The 23,984-nt window shown below is 37.0% G+C and overlaps 1 protein-coding gene across 1 annotated transcript; it reads left to right on the top strand.

The window, feature by feature from the left end:
• Window positions 1–253: 253 nt before the first annotated feature.
• ret (ret proto-oncogene receptor tyrosine kinase) lies at window positions 254–23,343 on the top strand. Its single transcript, XM_026932451.3, has 20 exons — window positions 254–544; window positions 13,101–13,346; window positions 13,598–13,888; window positions 14,471–14,709; window positions 14,930–15,125; window positions 15,224–15,423; window positions 15,662–15,944; window positions 16,211–16,342; window positions 16,478–16,588; window positions 16,689–16,802; window positions 17,018–17,274; window positions 17,408–17,555; window positions 18,414–18,521; window positions 18,648–18,862; window positions 19,284–19,406; window positions 19,609–19,679; window positions 19,771–19,908; window positions 20,101–20,200; window positions 20,806–20,953; window positions 21,873–23,343. The coding sequence occupies exons 1-20, from the start codon at window positions 478–480 to the stop codon at window positions 22,028–22,030; spliced, it is 3,345 nt and encodes a 1,114-aa protein (XP_026788252.2). The 5' UTR covers window positions 254–477; the 3' UTR covers window positions 22,031–23,343.
• The last annotated feature ends 641 nt before the right edge of the window (window positions 23,344–23,984 follow it).

Raw genomic sequence — 23,984 nt, 5'->3', positions numbered from 1 at the left:
TGCCACGTGAACACTGTGCATGTGTTAATTCAGCCTTGGGAATGTTGCACGTTAAGTTATGTTAGATATGTTAAATATAAATGTCCTTTAATTAGCCTCTAAGACTTTGTTTGGGGAATCTGAGAATGTTGGTGATGCTGTAACTGCGTGTGCGCTCAACATTATGCTTGAGTTGATCCTCCTCCTGCGTGTCGCCACACACACACACACACACACACACGCATACACACACACACGCACGCACGCGCGCGCTGGCACCCACACACACACACACACACATACACGTACGCGCGCGCGCACGCACACTCTCAGCAGCCCGTCAATGGGATACTCAGCATACGGACTTCTTTGGACTCCTGCATAAAACGTTCTACCTCTGAATATTTGGGTCTGTTTTTCCCCCAAAACAAATACGCTTCACCTCTGATCGGTTTGATTTAGCGGGTTGTTGCTAAATCACCCTTATGACTGTGCGGCATGGGTAGGACGCGGGCTTTTACGCTGTGGGGAGACACCGTCCTGCTCCTCTTGCTCCTCTGGGAAGGTAAGTCTGAGCTTCGCAGACTGGGACTTAACCGACAATATTTAATCAAAACTAATAAATGCTATGTTTGTATCAACCACTTCTTATACTACTATGGTGTATGGTGCATTTGCACTTGTTCCATTTCAAGTTACACAAGTTCTACTTAAGACATTACATGACTTTACTATTACAAGGTTCTGTCTGGATGCAGATGGAATGGCAGATACAACCTTTTAATACTGAGGTCACAATTTTCCAATAGATAACTTTATTGTCCATTTCTGGGAAATTGCCCTTGGCTTCATAATAGCTACACCGAAAACACAGACCACATCCACCCACACACAAGAAGACATGATTCAATAATCAGAACATAAGAAAGAGACATAAGAACATAAAGAAGCTTCGATCTCTTGTTATAAAGTGCAGTGAATAATAAAAATTATGATGTTTACAAATCAAATCCCCACAGAGTAACATTTAAATTAGGAATTCATCAGGACAACAGCTTTTGCTTTGCTTGCTTGTCTTTTTTCAGTTATTATACATTCTTAGAAAAAGGGTTCTTCAACTGTTCTTTGTATAGAGTTCTGACTTTCCTAAAAAGATTCTAGCTTGGAACTCTTTCCTGGCAGGTTTTACAGAGAATCTTTAACGGGTCCCTCGGAGAGGCAACAGAAGTCCCCGTAAGGGTTCTAGCTTTTACCGTTTTTCTAGGTCTTGGCAGTGATGCACTGGAATCACAGGGTGCTTACCTCAATATAGAATTTGGTAGCCTAAAAAAATAAAAAGACCATTGTAGCACATTGAAAATACCAGGGGAGAAAATAGTCATGAACCACACAAAACACACATTTATGCTGCCTTTTTACAACTGGACATTGTGAAGACTTAAAGTAGGTTTAAATGTGTCCTAGAGCTTCTCTCTTACTTGTTTTTGCTCTGAGCGAATGTGCTTCTTCCTTTTTGTAAGTGGAAGGCTGCATTGTGACCACAGAAATTGGAGCACATGCTTCACACAAGCCATATATATACTGTTATATTTCATAATCCCATTTAAAACCCTCTGTCCAACTGCACTAACACTACCCTCTGAAAAATGACTATATTTAAATTCTAACTCATAGCTCAGAGGTTTGTGGATGAGGATGTGTGGACAGTTGCATTAACAGGGAATAATCACATTGGTGCCGTTTGAATGCAGGCAAAAGTAGTACATAGCAGAGGTTTTATTGTTATTTTGGTCATCAGGAAAGCATGTAGCTTTGTGTGTCTGCCCATGAGCACTGCATTTCTATATTCCTGTAAGCGATGGAGAGCAGAGGCTGAACTGTGACAATCTGATCAGTAAATGATAAATCAAGCTTTTAGTATCAAAAGAATCTTCCTAATATATCAAGCATAATGAAATGAAAATAAGATTTATTCAAATATATGTATTATATTATTTGTTTTAATTTAAGAAGTTTAGTTTAATATGTGCAATCCACATGCAGACACAGAACATACTGTATAATTTCACATGACGTTGTTGTATTTCGATGTCTTTGGTATACTGCCCAACTTATCCCTAGTATGTCAACTTGCAATGCGCTATAAGTAAAGGTGCACTTGTGGCTGTTTGCCTGAACGAAGTATTTAATTAACAAAATTATTTTAAAGTAAATCCTTTATGTTTTTGTTTTGTTGTTTATCCTAATTTTTATATTCCAATGACAGTTTCATCTCAGCAGAATGTGAGATGAAACAGTTTATTTTATCTGTTCATAATTTGTTTGGCGCATAATTTTTGTAAGAGGCTTACTTAAAAGAAAAAAGATCTAACTCTGTGATTTATTACTGCTTGTTGTGAAATATGCCTAATGCCCCATGAGATGAGGTTTGGAAAAACTGACTGATGAAAATGATTTTTGCTACATTAGTTCACCACGTTCAGTTGATTAAGTTCTGAAATGGCTTGGTGGGATTTACTGTACATTCTTTGCTGAACCTCTCGTTTCAAGGATTTAATACATAGATTAGTGCTTTTTTCCAACCTCTTTTAAATACGATTAATTTCTTATATTTTTGAACATCTTTGTCGCAAAATGCAAAATGTAATACAATTTCATATTTGCCTATTTCATATGTGCATAAGCACTGGGATGTATTTGTACATGAGATGCTGTCCAGTTGTGAGCTTGTTTTTTTTTTTTTTTTTTGGAGAAGTTTGTTTTGTGGAAAAGCCCATGCTGATAATGGTGCAGTGCCCTGTTTCCTGACAGTTAGGAAAACAAAGGCTGAGTGGCCGTCAGAGGGCAGGTGTGCAGCAGGTGGGCAGAACTCTCAACAAACATGGTGTGTTTGTCTTCTGAAGGGAAAATACTGCCAGTAAAATAATAGAGCACACAGCTCTGATAACAGATGAGGTTTAAAATCCCTCATTAAAGGCACGAGATGGTTGGCAGCTCCTCCTACAAAATGGATCTCATTTATTTTATGACAAGTCATCCAATGAAAACGGATGGTACAAAAGTAATGAGTTTTGACTATATTGGGAGTGAGGGAAATAATCCACTATCACTGTCTGATGTCTCAGCTCAGGATATCTCTTTGACCTTTGCACTGTAGCTAGATTACTGGAATTATTATGTGCTTTGATTGCTCATGCTTTCTTTTATAGAGCCATTTAATGTTGATGCGATGTATTTGCATCACAAGAGCGTAAGCCTTACGTTGGTAATGAGGCTGGGCTTAGTGTTTCGGTGTCTCTTTTCTGCTCACTTGTTTTGATCCAGCTTTAGATTTATGTTCTCTCACGGAAAACGTATTGGGTGGGGCAATCTGGTCTCGAGAACAATTCATGTGTTACTGTCCCCTGAGTCAGGACCTGAAAGGACTAACCGTGTAGTAGACCCGAGATCCTGTTTACTGGAGGATGGAATTGATACCAGGGTGTTATCTCACAATACTGTCATATCAGAATGAGCTCATGTATAATATCATATACCACACATTAAATATTCAACAATATTTCTCTCTGAACATTGTTAGAAATCATAGAAAACATTACTGTAACAATGAGATGTTTTTACTCAGTTCAAAGTTTTTTCCTTTGTGACTGTTTTTTGTTTCTTTCCTGCTTTGATAAGAATGCATCATTTTTGTAACACATTCTAAGGGGGGGGTATAAATTTATGATATTATAGGATATTACTGGAAGTATTATCACAAAACTACGCCAGATTTTTTTTTTAGTTTTGTTATTTGTACGAATACATGCTCATCTGGCTTTCTGAAATTATGTCAGTAGATGTTCATACTTTGTTAATAATGTGGTCAACTAGCTTTGATTTTCAGTTCAGTGCACATTATTATCATGTTATGATCTGGCTTTTCATCATTTATATGGAAATAATGATAATGTGAAGGAGAAAACAGTGCATGTTTTAGGCATATGCTGTAATATAACACAAGAATCATTAATCATACCAGGACTTCTATTCATAATATGCATCCTGCACCCTTACAACACACGTAAGATTGTTGCCTTTTCTCTATACAACCGTATACTGCATTGATCAAAATCCCACTATGTAGTGTCACCCAGAAGAGGATGGGTTCCCTTTTGAGACTGTTTCTACTCAAGGTTTCTTCCTCATGTCAGCTCAGAGAGTTTTTCCTTGCTTGCTCTTTAGGGATTTAGATATAAATCTGGATTTCAGTAAAAACAGAGATATAATTATTAAGGTGGTAAATATTTATTCACAGTAAAACTCAACTTGATTGCATGTGTGATGTACACAGATCATAATATATCAGAGAAGGCTTTTTTCATTCACTTCTGTACTCACTGCATTTGTTCATTGTTCTACATCACAGCAAAAGGTGGCATACAGACATATGTATGTCAGTATCCACATAATCCTAAACCATTTTGTGTTTTGGGTGTGTGAAACATTGATTGATTTGTGGATCCATGGTTCTGACCCTGTTACTCTATCTGTTGAACTGGGATGACTTCTGACCTTTTACACTCTCACCCAAGTGGTAATCTCTCATGATCAGGCCACAGGAGATTGCTCACTGCAAAGGAAGTAGTGCTAGCTGATCAGGGTGAGCTTGCCCCTTTCCGTATCTGCATTAGCACAATCATTTTCATCAGCAGCCACTGCTTTTGAGACTGAGCAGGCCAATAAATCTTATTTGATGCATGACACTATTTGATTTAGCCACTTATTACATTATATGATTTAGTTTAGCTTGTGTCTTGAGTTGCTTTCAGAGAGCTTGTAAATCTTGCTGATTTTCTTGCTATCGTCACCACTTTTTGTATGATTGAGCAAATACAAAGCTGATTAGACTGCATTTCAAAGAAGAGACTTCTCTTATATGCTACACTTTCATTGTCAACACTGTTTTATACATCATTCAAAAGTATACACTTCCTTGAAAATAAGTTTTCTATGATTCTGCTTACCTTAAAATGTTTCAATAAAATATAACATTTAATTTTAATTTATGCAATTTATATAGCCCAATGGCAAATTTATTTCAGTAAAACTGAACATTTTAGTGAAATGATCACGCTAAGGATATTACAGTCTCGGTTGTTGTTGCTAGTTACTGAAACTAGTGTTCCTACTAAAGCTTGTTCCTGCTAATTCCTCAGTTTGAGTATTTTACTAAGCCATGGTTATTTTGAGGAATCCACTATTTATGATTTTTGCTATTGATTTCAAAGTCCTTATTCTCATATTGTAATGTGGTTTTCTATATTCTATATATTCTATATGTTTTATATATGTTTATTTATATACACACACACACACACATATACATATATTGTATTGTATTGCATGAGAAGGCAAAACTGTTTTAGACAGAAAAAAAAAATTAATAGACAAACAAAAAAGTAAAATTTCATCTACAAACCCCTGAGCTATGAGATCAGCTTTTTATTTAACCAATATACTTTATAGCTGGTTATGTGCTAAGCTATGGATTCTGAGAACTGGCTTTATGCTTGGATTATGTGTTTTCTACTGTAGATCTCTATGCCTGCCTCTGTTAATGTTGTGCAGTTCGATTGAGACCATAATTAGTAATATAATATAATATCATATTATATTCATGGTTGCATAATAGTTTCTTTTGATTCCAAAACCATCATGTCTAGACAAAAACCTGTGAGTCCCAGAAATGATTGAAAGCACCTTAATTTGGGATGAATCTGTCATGTAGCATTGTGTCTGAGTGAACTGTGCGGTGTATGTGGGCTGCTGTACCTTTTGGAGCTCCATCCCTGATCTTTTAGTTAGTTAAGGGTCACATTTCCATCCCATGCATCAGTGGAATCTAATTTGCTCTGGTGTAGGCACAAGGAGACATTGATTGAAATTATGTCCCAAGGGCATTTGGAGCTCTTGTTCTCTACACGAGTCTTTACACGTTATGTTCCAGTGGTTGGTGAGGCATTTGAGTGATCATTTACAACAATGAACAACAATCACAACGGCTTTGCTGATGTTATCTCTTTCCAGTTACTTAAAAAGACCTAAGCATTGATTGTCCTTTTTATAATGTTCCCTAGACATGATCATTCAGTCAATCTATTGCCTTTTTTTTCAAATACTGAAACAAAATTAAACTATTTATATAGTTTATCCTCTTTCCACTCTTTCAAAATGCAAGAATTGATGGCTCTTTATAGCCCTGTCTCTCAGAATTATTGGCTCATGCAAAATTACCTAGTGGACAATTTCATCCATGGAGTCAGGAAATTAAAACTCAGCAGGTGCTCATGGTAAAATGCACGGGGAAGCCACAGGTTGGTGCAGAGGGGGTAATTATCACAGTGATCTAGAAGTGTCTTTCATTTGGACGGTAATGGATTATCACTGGGATCACAACCTCAAAAAGTCTAATTTGTGCTGTTTGTTTGTGTCCTTGTTGCCCTTTTATCTTTGAGTCCATCTTAAATCAAATTTTTTAACTCTAGATTAGATTTGCTGGTAATTGGCCTGATAATAATGACATTGAATAGAACATGTTGTGTAAAGGTTTCTCATCTGTGAGTCCTAATGTCCTGGGCAATCCCAAGAGAGCTTACAAACCAAATTTAAATGTAGAGCCCAATCCAACAGCAGACTTTAAATTAGATTTTTCTAATGAGTGATGTCTATTCCTGATGCATTTTATTCCTAGCTTAACTTGATGGTGATGGTGGTTACATTGGTATTACATTAAAATGCCTGTCTGTTTTTATTTAGAAAACCATGGCTGTTTAATAATAAGTTACTAATGCACTCCTTTGCTTGTAAAGGATTCTAAAGCCCCTGAATCAGGTTAAGACTGAATCTCAGAGAAACATTTCTGAAATTTTTGCATTGTAGAATCCTGCTTGTGATTTTTTTTAAATATAAGTTAATGGTCATGTCAAAAATACATGTCAAAAATGCTGTTTAATAAGAGTAAGTGCTTCAAAAAATATGGTATTAAGCTTCACAATCCATTCAACTATTTTAAATTTTTGGAAAAGAGCTCTGGCATGCATAGAATATGGTGAAGGGAAATTGGAACATAATGATCAATAATAACAGCCCTTTATTGAATTGTAGCTTAATTGGCAGCCTTTTAGTTAATTAAATCGTTGCAGTGGCAGGGTAATGATTTTTTGCTATATTATACACATATTATACACAGTCATCATCATTGCTTTAAGAGTATTTAGTAACACTGATGTGTTTGCATTTTTAAATTATGCTAGATTTGTAGAATGCAGTTTAATTCTGAGATATGAAAGGAACGTGCTATTTCTTATTTTATAATTGTTTCCAGCTCCACTGTTTGCCAGCTGTATGGCTGATAAGGTAATGTGCATTTGGTTGAGGGGGAGGAGAGTTTTCAGTTTTGCCAGTCTTGATTATTATAGCTATTGATTGACCAGCTGTCAGACTAACTACTTGACTTCTAGTCGGCCATTGTTTGGCGACATTGGCTGTGTATGCTGACCTTGAATGAAAGGGCATGGGCCATGTTTTCCCACAGACCAGTACTTTGTTTCATGACCTCCACTGACTATAGCAAATAACCAGTCCATTTATGCTCAGCTGTTGTGTTTCAGTAAGGAACGAACATGGAGTTATGATTTTGATTGCTACATAAACATGTAGTAATTTTGAGTCATTTCAGCTGCAGCCATGTTGCTTCAACAGAACAGCGGGTAATTGCAGTAAATGCATCTTAGTACTTACACATAACATCACATGAATAGCACTCTTTGACTGGTAAGTGGATTATGGGATGGTAGATTCCTCGGACTTTTTGCCTGCTTCCGCTTTCTGTTGAGTTCAAGAGAACGGCAAGTAAGAGCCCCTCTCTCTGTAACAGCTCATGATGTCATAGATGCTAAATCACTGTGGTGGAGCGTACATTGAGCTAATCAAGTTCGTGTCTTTGTCCTGACCGATCCAGAGGGCGTTCCTCATCATTCGGCTGACTCGCTGAGCAGCCAATACACCAGTCTCACTGTCCTTCAGTAAGACTGCACGTCTGTGATGTGATTTGTCCGAGGTTTTCAGACTGCTGTTCTGGAACGTGTATCAGTATGCAGTGGGCTTAATAGATTTTTTTTTTTTTGCATCCCTACTTAAGAATGTGGCCTCATTCATAACAAAGAAAACGTGTACACTTTCAAGCAGCAAGGTTTTTAACACCATAGGCTGACATATTAGTATCAGAAGAGTTACACTTTGAAGTGTTAAATTATATAGATTATCTTTCTGATATTGGTTTTGTACCTTTGTGTGTGAGTGTGCGTGTACACATACTGGGTTTATAGTCAATTGGCATGGCAAGCTGAAAACAATGTTCATGATCCATGCTGTGGCTATAAAAGGTCATGTCAGTGAATGCATTGCATATTTATGATCAGTTGGCGATACAAATGCACTCACAGTATATTTAAGCTTATTGACTTGCCTGAATGTTCTTCTCTAAATGTAAATGAGGCTAGCATGTTTCTCTTTTTGTAATACTGTTAAATATGTAATTTAACACCTTCAAAAACTACAGCAGACAAACTATAACTCTCTCACTGCACTATGTTGGTGGATGCTGATTTTAATGTAGAATTAATTAATTATCCTGATATAAAGTACCTACATTCAGCTGGCTTTTGTCCTGGAAATAAACTGAATTTAGGAACTACCCCAGCAGCAAATGTAATAAAATATGGCTCTCTATTATCAACCTAAAAAAAATTAGCTAAAGACAACTTGAACAACAGAAAAAACTTATATATTGACTCTTCTTTACTCTTATATATAACTCTTATATTGATTTTTATTCTTATATTGAGTAACCATGATTGTAATAATAGTGCTTATTTGATTATTAATTATAAAAATGAGACAAGCCACAGTATTTGTCACAAAAATAGAACACACAACAAAGCGAAAAATTAGTGTGGAAAAAATGGTGTTCTCGTGCTTCTGCGAGTCATATTTGAAAGCCTATATTGGTAATAACACCACAACCGGACATTATAAAATGTTCAGATACTATGACAGATAATGCTGTGACATGAAGATACTCCCAAAGACAATGACATCCCATGTTATTCTCTATATCATAGTCAAGTCAAGTCAAGTGAAGTTTATTGTCATTTCAACCATATACAGCCAGTTACTACATAGTGAAACAAAACAACGTTTCTCCAGGACCAAGGTGCTACATAAGACAAACATTGTCATTTCAACCATATACAGCCAGTTAGTACATACCAACAGTTAGTACATAGTGAAACAGTTAGTACATAATGAAAGAAACAACGTTTCTCCAGGACCAAGGTGCTACATAAGACAAACACAGAACAACACAGAACTACAAGGGACTACATAAAAAGTAGCTAGCTATAACTAGCTAACTAACATTAACTGGCTAGTTTGGTAACTTGTCTGAATGGATTGAGACACCCATGCTCAGCCGTGTCTGCCAAGCTTGACTTAATAGCATATTTGCTTTTAGTTCTCCACTCTGTCTTATTAGCTAGCTAGTTAATGTTAACTGGCTATTTGACTACCACAGTCTGCAAAACGATGACTATTTACTCTGTTGATAATTTCTGTTTTTCTTCTTTTTTAAAACAAAACAGGGATCTTAGGTCTAAGGCTAAATAATCTTTTTTTTTTTTTTTTTGATAACCTAGCTAGGTGCTATTCTTCAACACTTTCTGATGCTTCCTACTGTTTTGTAACTTGCTGCAGTTACAGTGCGTTCTTCCAGCTAAGTGCTCAGAGTAACTACCCTAGAAAGTACAAAAAAGTTGGCACAACATGCATAATTTATGTCTCAATGACAATGATCTTGTTTGCCAATTTGAAAGATGTAAGTACAAAGTGTTTTTTGAAAATCTGCACTTTTTTCAGCCATCTTTTAGTATAAATTGTGATTTAAACTCATTGGTGTTGTAAGAGAGCAACCCCTCGTGAGGATGATTATTTAATCTCAAACCTCTCGCCATATAATAAGCAGTCTCAGCTCAGGTTCCTTTTGCCATGATTAATCAACAAAATCTACTTCTTTGGGTCATAGTTCAGCAAGTAAAGCACACAAGACTACAATCAGTGACTGAATAAATATTCTGAAACTTGTCTAAAGCTGTAAAAGAGGAATATTAAGAACATAAAGTGATCCAAAACAATGTTACGTTGACATATTCCCAGTTAGCAAATATGCTGCAAGCAATATCTTTGAGATGTAATTTTTGTGCCTGTTGTACTGTCTGGGACACTGGCAGCTCTTGGATTGATTTGCTACTCTCATAACTAACATCAGGCTAAATATTACATCTGTCTACTAGGACAGTCAGATTGATGCATACAGTATAGTTTTTATTTTTATATCACTGCTATAATACTGAGTGCAGTAGATAATTACATCCTAAGAGTCTTAATGTGAATACTTGAAATTGCATTAAATTCAATTAGCACTTACAACCAGCAAATTACTCCCAGTGCAAAAGGGTGCGGCAATCGTCTTGCAAAACAAAAATAACATATGTCTACCGTAAAGGTCTCTACTTCAAACAACAGGCTTTTACCATGCACTGAATTAACTTTTTCTGCCCCTTGCATCCATTATTGGATGCATGTTTGTATGGGCTTTAGGGCACTCTGGATACACTAGTGGTATTGAATAGGTATCATGTTCTATATCATATTCCAAGAAAATTTTCCTCTAGTATTCAGTGATTGTCTTTTTTTTTTACTGAAGAAAACTTTGCTTTTTTGTTTCTAAATCATTTAGTACTGTCTGTATAATAGACTGAACCTCTCTAAATTTAGATGCCACTCTAAATTAAGGATCTTTAGTCTGATTTATTGGCAAATCCACAATCTTTCTTTTTTAAACATTTATCCATGTGAAAACATTATACCTTGCTTTGGTGAAACATAAGAGGATATTAATATCTCACTGTCCTGACAAAAATAACTAAACAGGTGTATGAGATAAACAATTAAATTCAGTGAAGCAGCTACCTTGAGCAGTGATACAAAGCTTGCAATGTAACTACATTCCTTTTGATATTTGTGTCTAAGCAAGGCTTTTAATAAAAGAGGTTGAAATGTGCCTGGGAGTATCTCCATTCTTCAGGAAGGTACGCACTGTATCCATCAATCCGACCTCCTGTCATCCCAGCACAGTTAAATCAAATCAGTGTCTGAAACCAGAGCCAAGGCCTAAACTACAACAACAGAAATAGAAAATCTTGTTTCTATGTCTGCTAATGATATTACTACGTTCCTAAGTGGCTGCCCACAGCCGTCGGACAGGAACACAAGAGGGATATAATTACAGGCCGAACACTCGCCTCTCCAATTTCCAGTAAAGCGCATGGGGCCGTTATGGTGTTTTATAGATTACCCATCCCCCCCCAATACGCACAGTCCCACTGTAGGTAATGATTCATTTCTTCACAGTATTATGTTATCTACCATAATTAAACTTCCCAAGGTGAGTACAAGGAGAAACGGAAACCACATCATATTGACGTGTGAGAAATTCATTAAGAGGCTTGTCAGTGTCATATGAGATACTGCTTTACTTGTCATTCACTATAGCACTTGATCTAAAACCTGGATGTGTTTCTTGATTTCACTGAGTAACTCACTTTTTTCTTGAATGATCTAGCTGTAAAACAGTACACATGTATTGTACACATAGATAATTGTCTATGGAGCTTGGAAGCTGACAAAAGTATTTGAATATGAATATGTGAATTATCTACACATCTCATGAATTAAAATTCTTTGGTGTTTCTGTGGTGTATTTAATACATTCACATATTTTCCAATGTTTTTTCTTAGTTTTGAAGGGGTGAGATTTAAAAACATGTAATCAGAAATTCCAATTACTGTTTTGGTATTTTCACAGATCAGAACCCTAAATACAAATCTTAAAAACTCATATCTCAAAAATACATATTTTATGTAAATTAAGCCAAATGTTAAACATTCAGGATCTCAAGGGAAAAATAGATTCTTTCAGAGGAGTAAAACAAAACTATTGTTGTGTTCTACTCAAATAGCTAGGCTTCTGCAGTGATGTTAAGTGATGTTGAATATATGCCCAGTTTAAGTCATTTAGGTAACGTTCTCTCTAGTTAGGTTACGCTGATATTAGTTAGGCAATAATTAGGCAATCATTAACAACTAACAGCCAGCCAGCAAGTTAGCTGCTTAACAAGTATTTAGCTATTTGAGTAAAACATAAAAACTTTAAATGCACGTACCTCATTAAGGTTCACATCTTACATTTTGACTCCACATAACTCTACTCCATGGCTCCTCACTATAATCAAGGGAAGCAGGTAAAGAGGAAAAAATATACTGTGTGTATATTCAATGTCAACTAGTCCAGTTTTTATATGTTAATACAATTTTAAATACATTATATGATGTTCCTTACAGATAAGGCCGTCTGTCCTCAAGTCCAGAAAACCTAGGACTGGCCTAAATCCGAGTCAAGTCAAGAAATGTATATGTGTACCTGAAGCTCGAACTCAGTATGATAGAGTGGAATATTATTTTCACCAAATCAATGTGGTGCCTGGATGGCTCATATCTGTTTTTTCCAGGCTGGTTCAGTTTTGTCTGGTCCAGAATGCTACTTCAGGGGTCCTCATGTCGCTCATCTAGTTAATAACTTCTGTACACGTGAGCCATAGTGCTGCTGTTTCTGTCTGGGCCATGAGCTCTTAATAACTGATCTTAAGAATGCATTTGACTGTATTTTTATTGGAAGAGAACAATATTTCTTTGCAATACATGCAGTTGTGACATAGATAGACATTATACATTCTTCCCTCTTCTTGTTTTTCTGCCGAATATGCCAATGAGAAGACAAACTACCAACTGCAGAAAATAAAGTGTTCATAGTAATAAACAAAAGAAATCCTTGTTTTCTCTGCCTTACTTTAATGAGTAGCAAAATATGAAAAAGCCCTGTTGGTTACTGAGGGCAACAATATTGTCATTCTAGCTCTGCTAACAGCTTCATGTCTTTTTATGACTCCATTTATTTGTCGCAGGCTCCTGGGGACTGTACTTTCCTCAGTCCACATACTCAGAGAGCATCTATGTTGGCCAGGCAGCAGGTACACCAGTGCTGCAGGTGCACGCCATGCAGGAGAGAGCTTCAGAGCAGCCATACTTCTGCCTGTACTGGAGGAGGCTCCAGAAATCTGCTCCTTATGCATCATGGTTCTACATCGACGCTGTCACTGGAGTGATCTACATGAACAAAACTCTGGATTGGACTGACTTTGAGTCAATATGTGAGTTTAAAAAAGTCTGCTTTTCCTTTTAAGGGAACTTTAAAGTTAGAATTTGCTTCAGGTTAACAGGAGGATAAATCGAACCACAGTAGTATACTTTTGAATATATTATGTTTTAATGTATGCTTTAATACAGATCTGTGTTTTGTTAAAGGTTATCTTGGCTCTATAATATCAGACAAGCTGGTAAGAGACTTAGAAATCTTTTACAAGTCGGTTTTAATGTTGTGCAATGACTGTATGTCTTCTAGCTAGCAGCTGGTTTGCGCACGCAAAGAGGTTGACCCTGAAAGTGACAGCGGCCCCCATGTCTCAGAAAATTCTGTGTGCTCAGTTCCCTAATGCAGAGGTCAGTCTTACATTCTTCAATGCCACAGCGCCCACCTGTGGCCAGATGAAGATAGAGAAACTGTGCTTCCCTGATCGGGATATAAACCCCCACATTAAGGAGAACCGCATGCCTGGACCTCTGCGCCAGCTTCGTCGCTTTACCCATGCTGACCTCTGCCCCAACTACAACATCAGCTACAGGGTGAAACCAGGTATCATAAAATAAGGGCTGATTTTTATGGACCATAGACACTATCACACATTATACCAACCTGGAGTTTTAAGATCATGTTAAACTTTAAAGCATTAACCTTCACTATTTGAGTATGACTGATATCAACCAGAAAAACCTCATACTAATACTCAATATTCATTCATATTCACTATCTGAGCTCTGACCAAAAAAAAGTCTAATTCTATTCTATTCTAATTAAACTTTAACTCTAATAAACACTAATTTATTGTTTGTACACATCCATATCCTTCTACAAAAATACAGTAGGAAAAATAGGAAAGATTAAAGTGTCACTTGTAAGGAGAAAATCTAGAAATAGCTGAATCCAAAAATGAATGAAGCTCATTTTTATTATTGTATCATAAAGGTCAAATAAATACAAATAGAAGTAAAAATATAGTTTAATGGTAAAAAAAATGTGGAATGTTACATGGTGATGTAAAGTAAATTCATACCACAATCTGTGATTTGGAAAAAATGTTTTTCCTCTCTACAGCCTACAGACTTGGCCAATTGCATAATTATCATCAGATGATTTTCATTTTGTTGTTGTGTACAGAGTCTCCAGTGCCGTTTATAGTCAATGACTCCACATCTGAGCTGGTAGTCACAGCACCTCTAGACCGTGAGGAGAAGGAGGTCTATCGTCTGATATTAACATGTTTGGTGCAGACAGAAAAGGAATTGTTCACTAATTTTACTCCCCTGCATATCAGTATATATGATGAGGATGACAGTCCCCCTTATGTGAATGGCACGGACACTGAGGATGTGCTTATAGAATTTAGCCGCAATAAGGTAAGCACTACGTTGAAGGCTCTCTGTGTCATTTTGAATTTTACAAGTTCAATCCATTTGTGTGTTATATATAAAATACAAATAATTCAAACAGCTTAAGTGTAATTTATAATATATACCATACATTTTTATCAGATAAATCGTATTTTCTTTCATTGTCATGAACCTTTAGCCTTCCATTGCCTCTACCTGTTCAATAAGTGTTGCTCTACCTTTGCAGGGAGCAGCATTTGGCGATCTGTTTGTGTACGACAGAGACACAACTTCTACCTATCACAAAGAACAGAGCCAGAATAAGTATGTATGGACACTACTGACTAATGACTCCTGGATTAAAGACACATTTACCATTCAACAGAACTTCAGTGAGGAAAAGCCCATCTTCGGCAATGTGCGAGGGACAGTCTATAAGTACAGTAAGGATGCCGAAGCACTGTGTCTGGTTCAGTCTGATTGGCCAATTTGACTTTCTCACAGAAAATGTAATTGTTTTGCCTCTTTTGTCCTTATGCAGAGTTGCGTCTCATCAGGAATATTTCAGTGGATGAGAAGCGCTCATTTCAGTTGGACTACCTGGTCAACGACACTACGTTTCGAGGCCCTGAGGGAACTGTGATGCTGCATTTTAATGTTACCATTTTGCCAGTTTCTATTAGCTTCAGTAACATCACCTACTTCTACGTGCTGTCTCGGAAGTCCATGACCTACTCCCAGGTGCTTGGATAAAGTTACTGCCTGTTTTTGCTTCTTGTTCGCATCCTTTTAGTCAGGATCATTTGACTACTGAAGTCAACGACATGTTGACTACATGTGTTGTTTGCAAGTCATGTTTGTTCTTCCATTATTGAAGAAATGTTTGCAAAGTAAATTGCTTACCCTTTTATCTAATTGAGGCATATATCAAAACATGGCTGGTTAAATGACAGTGTCCCTTCTGGATGATTCTTTTTAGATTGGTGAAGTATGTGTGGACAACTGCCTGAAGTTCAAGGGTATTGAAATTGCATACCATTTAGAGTTGAGTGACAGGAACATCTCGGCTAATGTTCAGTCCTGCTACACGGCAGTTGATGTGGCACGGAATCTGGAGGACATGTCTGGAGTTCTCTATGTAAACGACACAGAGCCACTGCGCAGGCCTGAATGTCAGGAGCTACAGTATGTGCTTGTTGCTCATGAGCAGCATAAGCAGCTTCAGGCAAAAACACTAGTCATCATCATTTTTGAAGGCGAAGGTAAGCATTTTTCTCTTTGCCTGAAAGAGCTTATAGATTATTGCTCAGTGGCTTGATTATAATTGCTTACTATGTAATCAAAGTGGGTTATCTGTAGTTTAAATCAGTTTCATCAATATGACTATTTAGTTTCAGGCTCTTTTGTAGCGTGGCTGCTGTAGACTTGAGCACAAGAGACGTAGGCAGGATACTTTCTGTGAATTTTGTGTTGGTGGAGTGTAATGTCACTGGGCTTGGCTCACTATGTGTGTATGGCTGTATTGTAGCGGATCCTTTAAGGACAGACGGACAGCGTTCCCTGGCCTGTGCAGAGAAGAGACAGCGTGGGGAGTGTGAGACATTCAGCGGCCTGGGAACTTCCACTGGAAGATGTCAGTGGAGACAAGGCACAGAAAAAGGTGATAGGTCTTACTATCCATTTTATAATTCACTGCACCACTGTGTGCTACATTGTCATGTTGTTCTGGATTTGTTTTTGTAGACTGCAGTTTATCACACTATGCTAACTTTACATATGCATTTTTTTTTAACAGTGATATCAGAAAATTACTCCACTTGTTCTCCAGACCTGCGTACATGTCCAGATGGCTACTGTGATGTGATTGAAAGCAAAAATATATCCATATGTCCTCAGGATTGCACCCGTGAGCGAATTTTCAACTTTTGGGACTGTGTGCTTTCTGGGTTATTGATTAATTCTGTTGTTGCTAGACACACACTTAGTGCTTTTGTTGTCTTGTTTAGGTGAGCCAATTATTGGAGGCCATGAGAGAGGCCTGATGCTTGGCATTAAGGCAGGACATGGAACCTGCTATTGCTATTTGGAGAAGTGTTTCTGTGAGCAGGATGATATGGAAGGTGAGCTCATTTGTCTTGGTGTTCAGACTTTGTATTATTAATCATGTGGGTGATGTTGGAAGGTTTAATGGAATCTGCTTTTAAACAACCTTTTAGCCTTGTGTTTCCCTTAAATTCTGACAGCATTATGATCATTCCGGATTTCTCATTGTCCAAACTGATGCACAAGTTGTCCTATGACATTAACATTTAGTGCTTTTTTATCCCTCATGCAGAGGCGATATGCGATGATATGTGTAAGACTGTCATAGCCACTGCAGTCCTTCTCTCGTTCATCGTCTCCATCCTCCTCTCCTCCTACTTCATCCATCGTTATCACAAGAGCACCCCTAAACCACCCATCGCTTCAGCAGAGATGACTTTCCGCAGGCCTGCCCAGTCCTATCCTATCAGCTACTCTGCCAACAATGTTCGACGAGGTTCACTGGACTCCATGGAAAACCAGGTGGCCATCGACACCTTCAAGATACCTGTAAGAGCTTTTACATAATTCTTCCATATTTTATTGTTAAAATGTATTTATTATTGGTCAGTCTAGTGTTCTAAAAGGCTAGCAAACACAATCATTCTTTTAGGCATAGATGTTGTTTTGATTTTATTAACAGGAGGATCCAAAATGGGAATTCCCACGAAAGAATCTAGTCCTGGGTAAAACTCTCGGAGAGGGAGAGTTTGGGAAGGTTGTAAAAGCAACAGCATTCCGCCTTAAAGGAAAGGCAGGATACACTACAGTAGCTGTAAAAATGTTGAAAGGTAAGACAAAGAACCAAGTATGTTTTAAGACCAAAGGCTACTGTAATTTATTAGTTATTAGTATTCATCACCTAAATGCACTGACACTGAAGAAGGTCAGGGACACAAAATCTGAATGTGAAAAAGATGGGCATAAAAATAAATACAGAGTGTCTATAAAATAGCAATGTCCACACACCACAGCTATTAGTACCCTTAAACACCAAAAAATGCACATGCCTTTTATAATTGACACTTCTCTATTTAGCAACATTAGCTAAGCTACTCATCTACCTGCATACAGTGCTAATGTTGCCAGCTAAGTAGTGAGAGAACTATTGTTACTTCTCCAGGAGCTATTTGACATTAGCAGCAAGACCAAAGTCCCTAGGAAGTTAGGTCATTTTAAGCTAGATGTATTATGTTATTAAAACAAAGCACTAACAAGGTAGCTAACTTTAGGCCATTATATTATTGTGCCTACCAGCAGCTATTTAATAGCATGCTAGCCATTAGTCTAACTTATATTGTTTATATAACTTAATTTAGTTTAGTTTAACTTATATTGTGAGTACCAGTAGCAAAGGTTGCTAGCAAGCTACCAAACATTAGGTTCGTTGTTATTATTTTATAATTAAATAGCCAATAACCAGTAGGATCTTTTAAAGACAAGTTAGTAAGATAGCTATTATATTACAGAAAAAGTAGCCACACATGCCCAAACTGATGGCTAGCTATATAGTGAGAATTGGCAATACGGAATGTAGGTGTAAAAATATTTTACCTATGTGTAATTAGGCTCTGTATAATAAATGACAAAAATATAATTGCAAGAAAGTGTTATTATTCATGTGTTGTGTATCTTTCTATTTAAAACAGAAAACGCCTCTCACAGTGAACTTCGTGACCTTTTGTCAGAATTCACCTTGCTTAAGCAGGTCAACCATCCACACGTAATAAAAATGTACGGAGCTTGTAGCCAGGATGGTAAGAAACATATATTTTTCAGCATTACTTACTTCATAAATTGCAGTTTCCTAAAGATTTAAATGACCATTTGTTACAGTTCTTTAATGTTTTTGTGCTCTCATTATTTGTCCATTGTCTGTCCAGGTCCCCTGTATCTGATCGTTGAATATGCCAAGTATGGATCACTGCGAAACTTCCTGAGAGAGAGCCGGAAAGTGGGGCCCAGCTATATGGGTAGCGATGCCAACCGTAACTCCAGCTACCTCGAGAATCCAGATGAAAGAGCTCTAACCATGGGAGACCTCATCTCGTTCGCCTGGCAGATCTCCAGAGGAATGCAATACCTGGCTGAAATGAAGGTACACATGCACTTACTGAGTTTTGATCATTTAAATTGATTGTATACTGTGTATACTGTAGCAGGTGGTGTTGGTGTCTCATAGCTCCTGGGGTCTGTCTGGGGTTTGAACCTCAGCTACAGGTACTCTCTATGTGGAGCTTCATGTAGGTTCTCTTTGGCCATGTAGGTTTCCTCCCACTTCTTAAAACATGGCCTGCAGGGTGGACTGGCTACTCTAAAATTGTCCCTAAGTGTGAGGGAGTGTGTATCATGCCCTGAAGTACACTTGCAGCTCAGCCTGTGTTTCAGTGACCATGAATTGGATAAAAAGTTGTAGACAATGAATGAAATAATGTATCTTATGTTGTGGTTGTGAATACTGAATATTTTGGAGTATTCATGCTTAAATTAAGTTAATGTCATATTTTTGTTATTTGTAGCTTGTTCATAGAGATCTTGCAGCAAGGAATGTACTGGTAGCAGAGGGCAGGAAGATGAAGATTTCAGACTTTGGTTTGTCTCGGGATGTCTATGAGGAAGATTCCTATGTGAAGAGGAGCAAGGTAATGCACTAAAAGTGTCTGGCTTTGAAATAAATCACTTTCGAGATATGCAGAAACCTTTATAAGCAACGCACATCTTTTTGGCTGATTTTTAATAAACTTAATTACAAAAGTACATAATCTACATGGACACACCTATAGCATATTAATGATGATGTGGTGCAGTAATATTTGTGTCATATATTGTATTCTCACTTTTCAGGGTCGTATTCCAGTCAAATGGATGGCTATTGAGTCCTTGTTTGACCATATATATACCACACAAAGCGATGTGTAAGTACACATACTGTATTATACGACAAAAACAATTCCAAGTGATTAGTTCTGTGGTGACTGTTCTAAAGGTTCTCTCTTTCATTTTAAGCTGGTCTTTTGGTGTGCTGTTATGGGAAATCGTGACCCTGGGTGGAAACCCGTACCCAGGCATTGCGCCTGAGCGACTCTTTAATCTTCTCAAGACTGGCTACAGGATGGAAAAACCAGAGAACTGCACTGAAGAAATGTGTGTTTATTTGCACTGCATCATTAATTATTTTCAATATCATTATCTAAATGATATCCACCGAATGGCATGCATGTTATAACATACAAAACCAAGATACCTTGTCCTCTGCACTACTAAACAGGTACTATTGAGCACAAACTGTATGACAGAGTATGATAGGTGGCTGATGAATTGTCTTTCATGAAACAGGTATAGTCTGATGCTTCGCTGCTGGAAGCAAGAACCAGATAAGAGACCAACCTTCAGTGAGATCAGCAAAGAGCTGGAGAAGATGATGGTGAAAAGCAGAGTAAGAATGACCAGAAATGACTGTAGACACATACACATACGCATGCAAAAATGAAAGCAGACCTGGGCTTTTCAAGCCCAAGGCACTTGTACTTCCTTACTGCTGACACAAGTCATGTAAGAAGTTCAGGGGTGGGTGAGCAAATGGCCCTAGGAAATATGTTCCATCTTGCTTGCATTTCACTACAAGATTTATTAGACTGTCAAATTTGTTGCTCATTCAGCTATAAAAGTTTAAACAGTTCATTTTTAAAGTGCTTACTATTGATTAGCATGTGCTAAAACCAAAGGCCTTGACAGGTTTATGTTTTATTATAATGGTAAGATTGCACAAGGTAAGTGTCTTACCCCTGTCCTTTACCACGACAGGATAATATGTAGGTAGCTATTTTTGGTCTTAAGTAAAGTAAATTATTAACATTTATTAAAAAAAAAAAATTATTTGCTTTTAAATATCAAATTAAATTTTAGCTTTTAAATATTAGCTTTCTAATATAAATCACAAATCTTTAAATATTATTCAAGCTCACCGTTATCAATAATTAAACTATTCAGCACTGTCTTGCATTTCTTTCTAGTCTTACTTGTCCTTTCCTGTCTTGAAAGGACTATCTGGATTTGGCAGCTTCCACTCCTGCAGACGCCCTGCTATATGATGACACTCTGTCTGAAGAGGACACTCCTCTAGTGGACTGTAATAACGCCCCTCTCCCTCGAACCCTCCCTTCCACTTGGATTGAAAACAAGCTCTATGGTAGAATTTCCCATGCATTCACTCGATTCTAAAACAAAAAATACTTCTGTTTGTCTTTGAATGGCTTCCATTGGGAGGATGTGCTGTGATTGTGCTAATGGAATGAAAGTGAGAGATGTCTGAAACTGACCTGACATTTTAAAATGAGTTAGTATGTGGTGTAAATGATCAGATTTCTGATTTTGGACCTGCTTCCGATGTACGTGAACACAGCTTCACATTAGTTCATATTTAAAGACTTTTTAAATTCAAGTATGATACACATTTTGTATAATTTCATATGTTTCAGATGCTTTTGTATTAGCTGAATCATTTTCACCTTTGTGATTTATCGGTTTATTTGGATTTACATTTGAAACAGGTCCCATCTGAATAAATCTGTTTGGTATGAATCACATACTGACATTCTCTGTAATATCTTTTACATATTACAGAAGTTCAGTGTATATAGTAGACTCAAAATGCTGAACAGAGAAGCAGTAAGGCTTTTTAATTAAACTCCTCCATTATGATTAAATAAGCAAAGCTTTTAAACATTAGTCATTTAGTGTATTTAGCAATAAACATACTTTCTATGCAGCCATCCTAATGCCCCGATAATCAGGAAATATGAGAAAAAAAAGCTGCATACTATGAAAGCTGCGTTGCTTTTTGTTGTATTTTATGAAGAAATACCAGTAAAGATTACATAAGGACACAACATGGATAACAAGACATCACAGTAGGTTACTGCATGAATGTAGAAACACTCCATGTAAATATTGGGACCAGAGACATCTCTCATGCACTCTTAAACTTAAATTTTAACATTTGTGTTGAAAATAAACAACAAAACAGAGTTTTGTTTGAGAGCCTTACTGTCTGCCCTCCTAATTTTTTTTCCTTCAGTGCAGAAACAGTGATATGTTTTCATTTTTAGGCATGTCATACCCGAACTGGCCTGAGAAGAGCCCGGTACTGCTCAACAGACTTGATGCAACTAATCCAGAATTTACAAGATATGCCAATGATAGTGTTTATGCAAACTGGATGGCTTTGCCTTCTCCTGCAAAAATTATGGACAAGCTTGATAGTTAAAAACGAATGGTGGAAGATGTGTAAATGTATATTAAACTGTATATAAGTTATATGATGCTAAAGTTGGTTCCCTTTTATTTCTGTCGCTTTAGCATTCTGTATAAAGAGGCATCTGACTGCAAATTGGCTGGAATTACTCACACTGTTATGTGCAGTGTTTAGGTATCTTCACTTTGAGGTCCTGTTGCCAATGTTATATCACTGCATGACTGTGTACACAGTTTAATGTGCATATTCGGTGTCTTTCAAGTGCCTGTGTCGCTTCTAATATAGCCTCAAGTTAGAAATATAACTCAGATAAAATTTCAGCCCAGAAATGAAAAGGGAACTTCTTTTCCATCACCTGCTGTAGATTTTTTTTTTTTTTTTTTTTTTGCTAAATAATTGTACAAAGAATGGATACAAAGGCCATAGAGAAAAGTACAAATGTTTCTTGTGCCCATTTGCCAAAAGAAGAATACCACTGGAATTTGTCACCAAAATGATCAGATATTCTTGTGGTACCTCTGGAATTTAAACTGAATTTAAACAGTGTGAATATACTGATTTAGTGTCTCATGGCCAGTTATTTTTGATTTCTTGTGGAGACATTCTTTGTGCAACCATTCTAATGCAAATGAGTGTGATTCCTTGTTATATTATCATAACATTATTAATTTGAAATCAATAAAACTGATAGAAGTCACTTGGCTTTTTGCTTGTTTTTATATTATGGCAATGATTTTGTATAGTAGGCTACATGCTATATATCATATATAAATAAAATCAGAAGAAATGCTTCTTTATAATACAATGCATAGTAAGTCCATGGGTGGCATGCATAGTGCTACCCTGAAGTCATATTCCCTTCTTGCATTACCGTAAAAAATTAGACTACACTATTAAACACTACTTTCACATTAAACATAAATTTTACCAAAAGAATATTGAACAAAAACATCCCTCACCACAACAACCACACTGACACTGACACTACTGAATTAGAAATATGTCTAAGCTTCTGAAATGGCAATCTATTATTTCTGATTGAGCAGCTGCTGCCTCTTGAATGGATGATGACATGCATAGAAAAAATATATTGAATTACTTCAGTACACAGTGTAATAGTTTTGTACTATTTGTACAGATTACTTTTGTAAGCCCATGCGCATCCTTGTCACAACAGAAAAATCAAACAACATGTTTATATCACAGTCAGTAATTTTGGGGGAAAGTAAACAGAAGCTAGTCATTTTGTAACTTTTATCAAAAACATAATTTTATGTGATCTCTCTCTCTCTCTCTCTTTCTCTCTCTGGTTTTCAAATCCTGGAACACCACAGATATTTTATTTACAGCTGCAGAAACATTGTGACAACTAAATTGTCATATATTCTGAAATAGTCAAGTCAAGGAAGTTGTATTATCATTCCTCCCTATAACTTGTCTACTCTGGAATGAAATATTGTTTCTTCAGACTGTGCTGTGATACAAAACACACTAGCACCGTACACAGGACTACATGAAGAGAAAATACACAACAGTATCAGACAAGTACAAACTATAAAATAAATAATGATGATAGTAAATATACAGGACGGTAAATCATCAGGACATTTAATACATAGAACAGTGCACACTAACTAGACAGGACAACTGAACAGTCTTGGACTTTCTACAGTCGTGACTGACTTTCTGCTGCTGTGGATGGTCCCACGTGGATACCCTACAGATCTGCACTTCCTATAAACAGTTAATACCTGAGTGTCACCTCTTCTCCAGTGAGTAATCTCGCCTGGATACTGCCGATTGTATCTAGGAACTGCTGCTTTGATCATAAATACAGTCTCATCCAGCCTCAGCATCATTTCAACACACATGCTACTGTTTGATTTTATATTATTATATGATTTATAACCCCACTATCCGGTGTCATCCTGAAGAGGATGGGTTGCTCTCAAGGTTTCTTCTTCAT

The sequence above is a fragment of the Pangasianodon hypophthalmus genome, chromosome 3, assembly GCF_027358585.1.
Source record: "Pangasianodon hypophthalmus isolate fPanHyp1 chromosome 3, fPanHyp1.pri, whole genome shotgun sequence".
NCBI classification, from domain to species: Eukaryota; Metazoa; Chordata; class Actinopteri; order Siluriformes; family Pangasiidae; genus Pangasianodon; species Pangasianodon hypophthalmus.
The sequence above is the reverse complement of the archived record's forward strand: the minus strand, read 5'-3'. Positions and strand labels throughout refer to the sequence as shown.

Bases quoted from the DNA above. Each gene is read 5' to 3' on its own strand.
- ret (XM_026932451.3), top strand. From the start codon at position 478: ATGGGTAGGACGCGGGCTTTTACGCTGTGGGGAGACACCGTCCTGCTC. The intron at 545-13,100 runs GTAAGTCTGAGC...TATTTGTCGCAG, and splicing joins CCTCTTGCTCCTCTGGGAAG to GCTCCTGGGGACTGTACTTT. The intron at 19,407-19,608 runs GTAATGCACTAA...CTCACTTTTCAG, and splicing joins CCTATGTGAAGAGGAGCAAG to GGTCGTATTCCAGTCAAATG.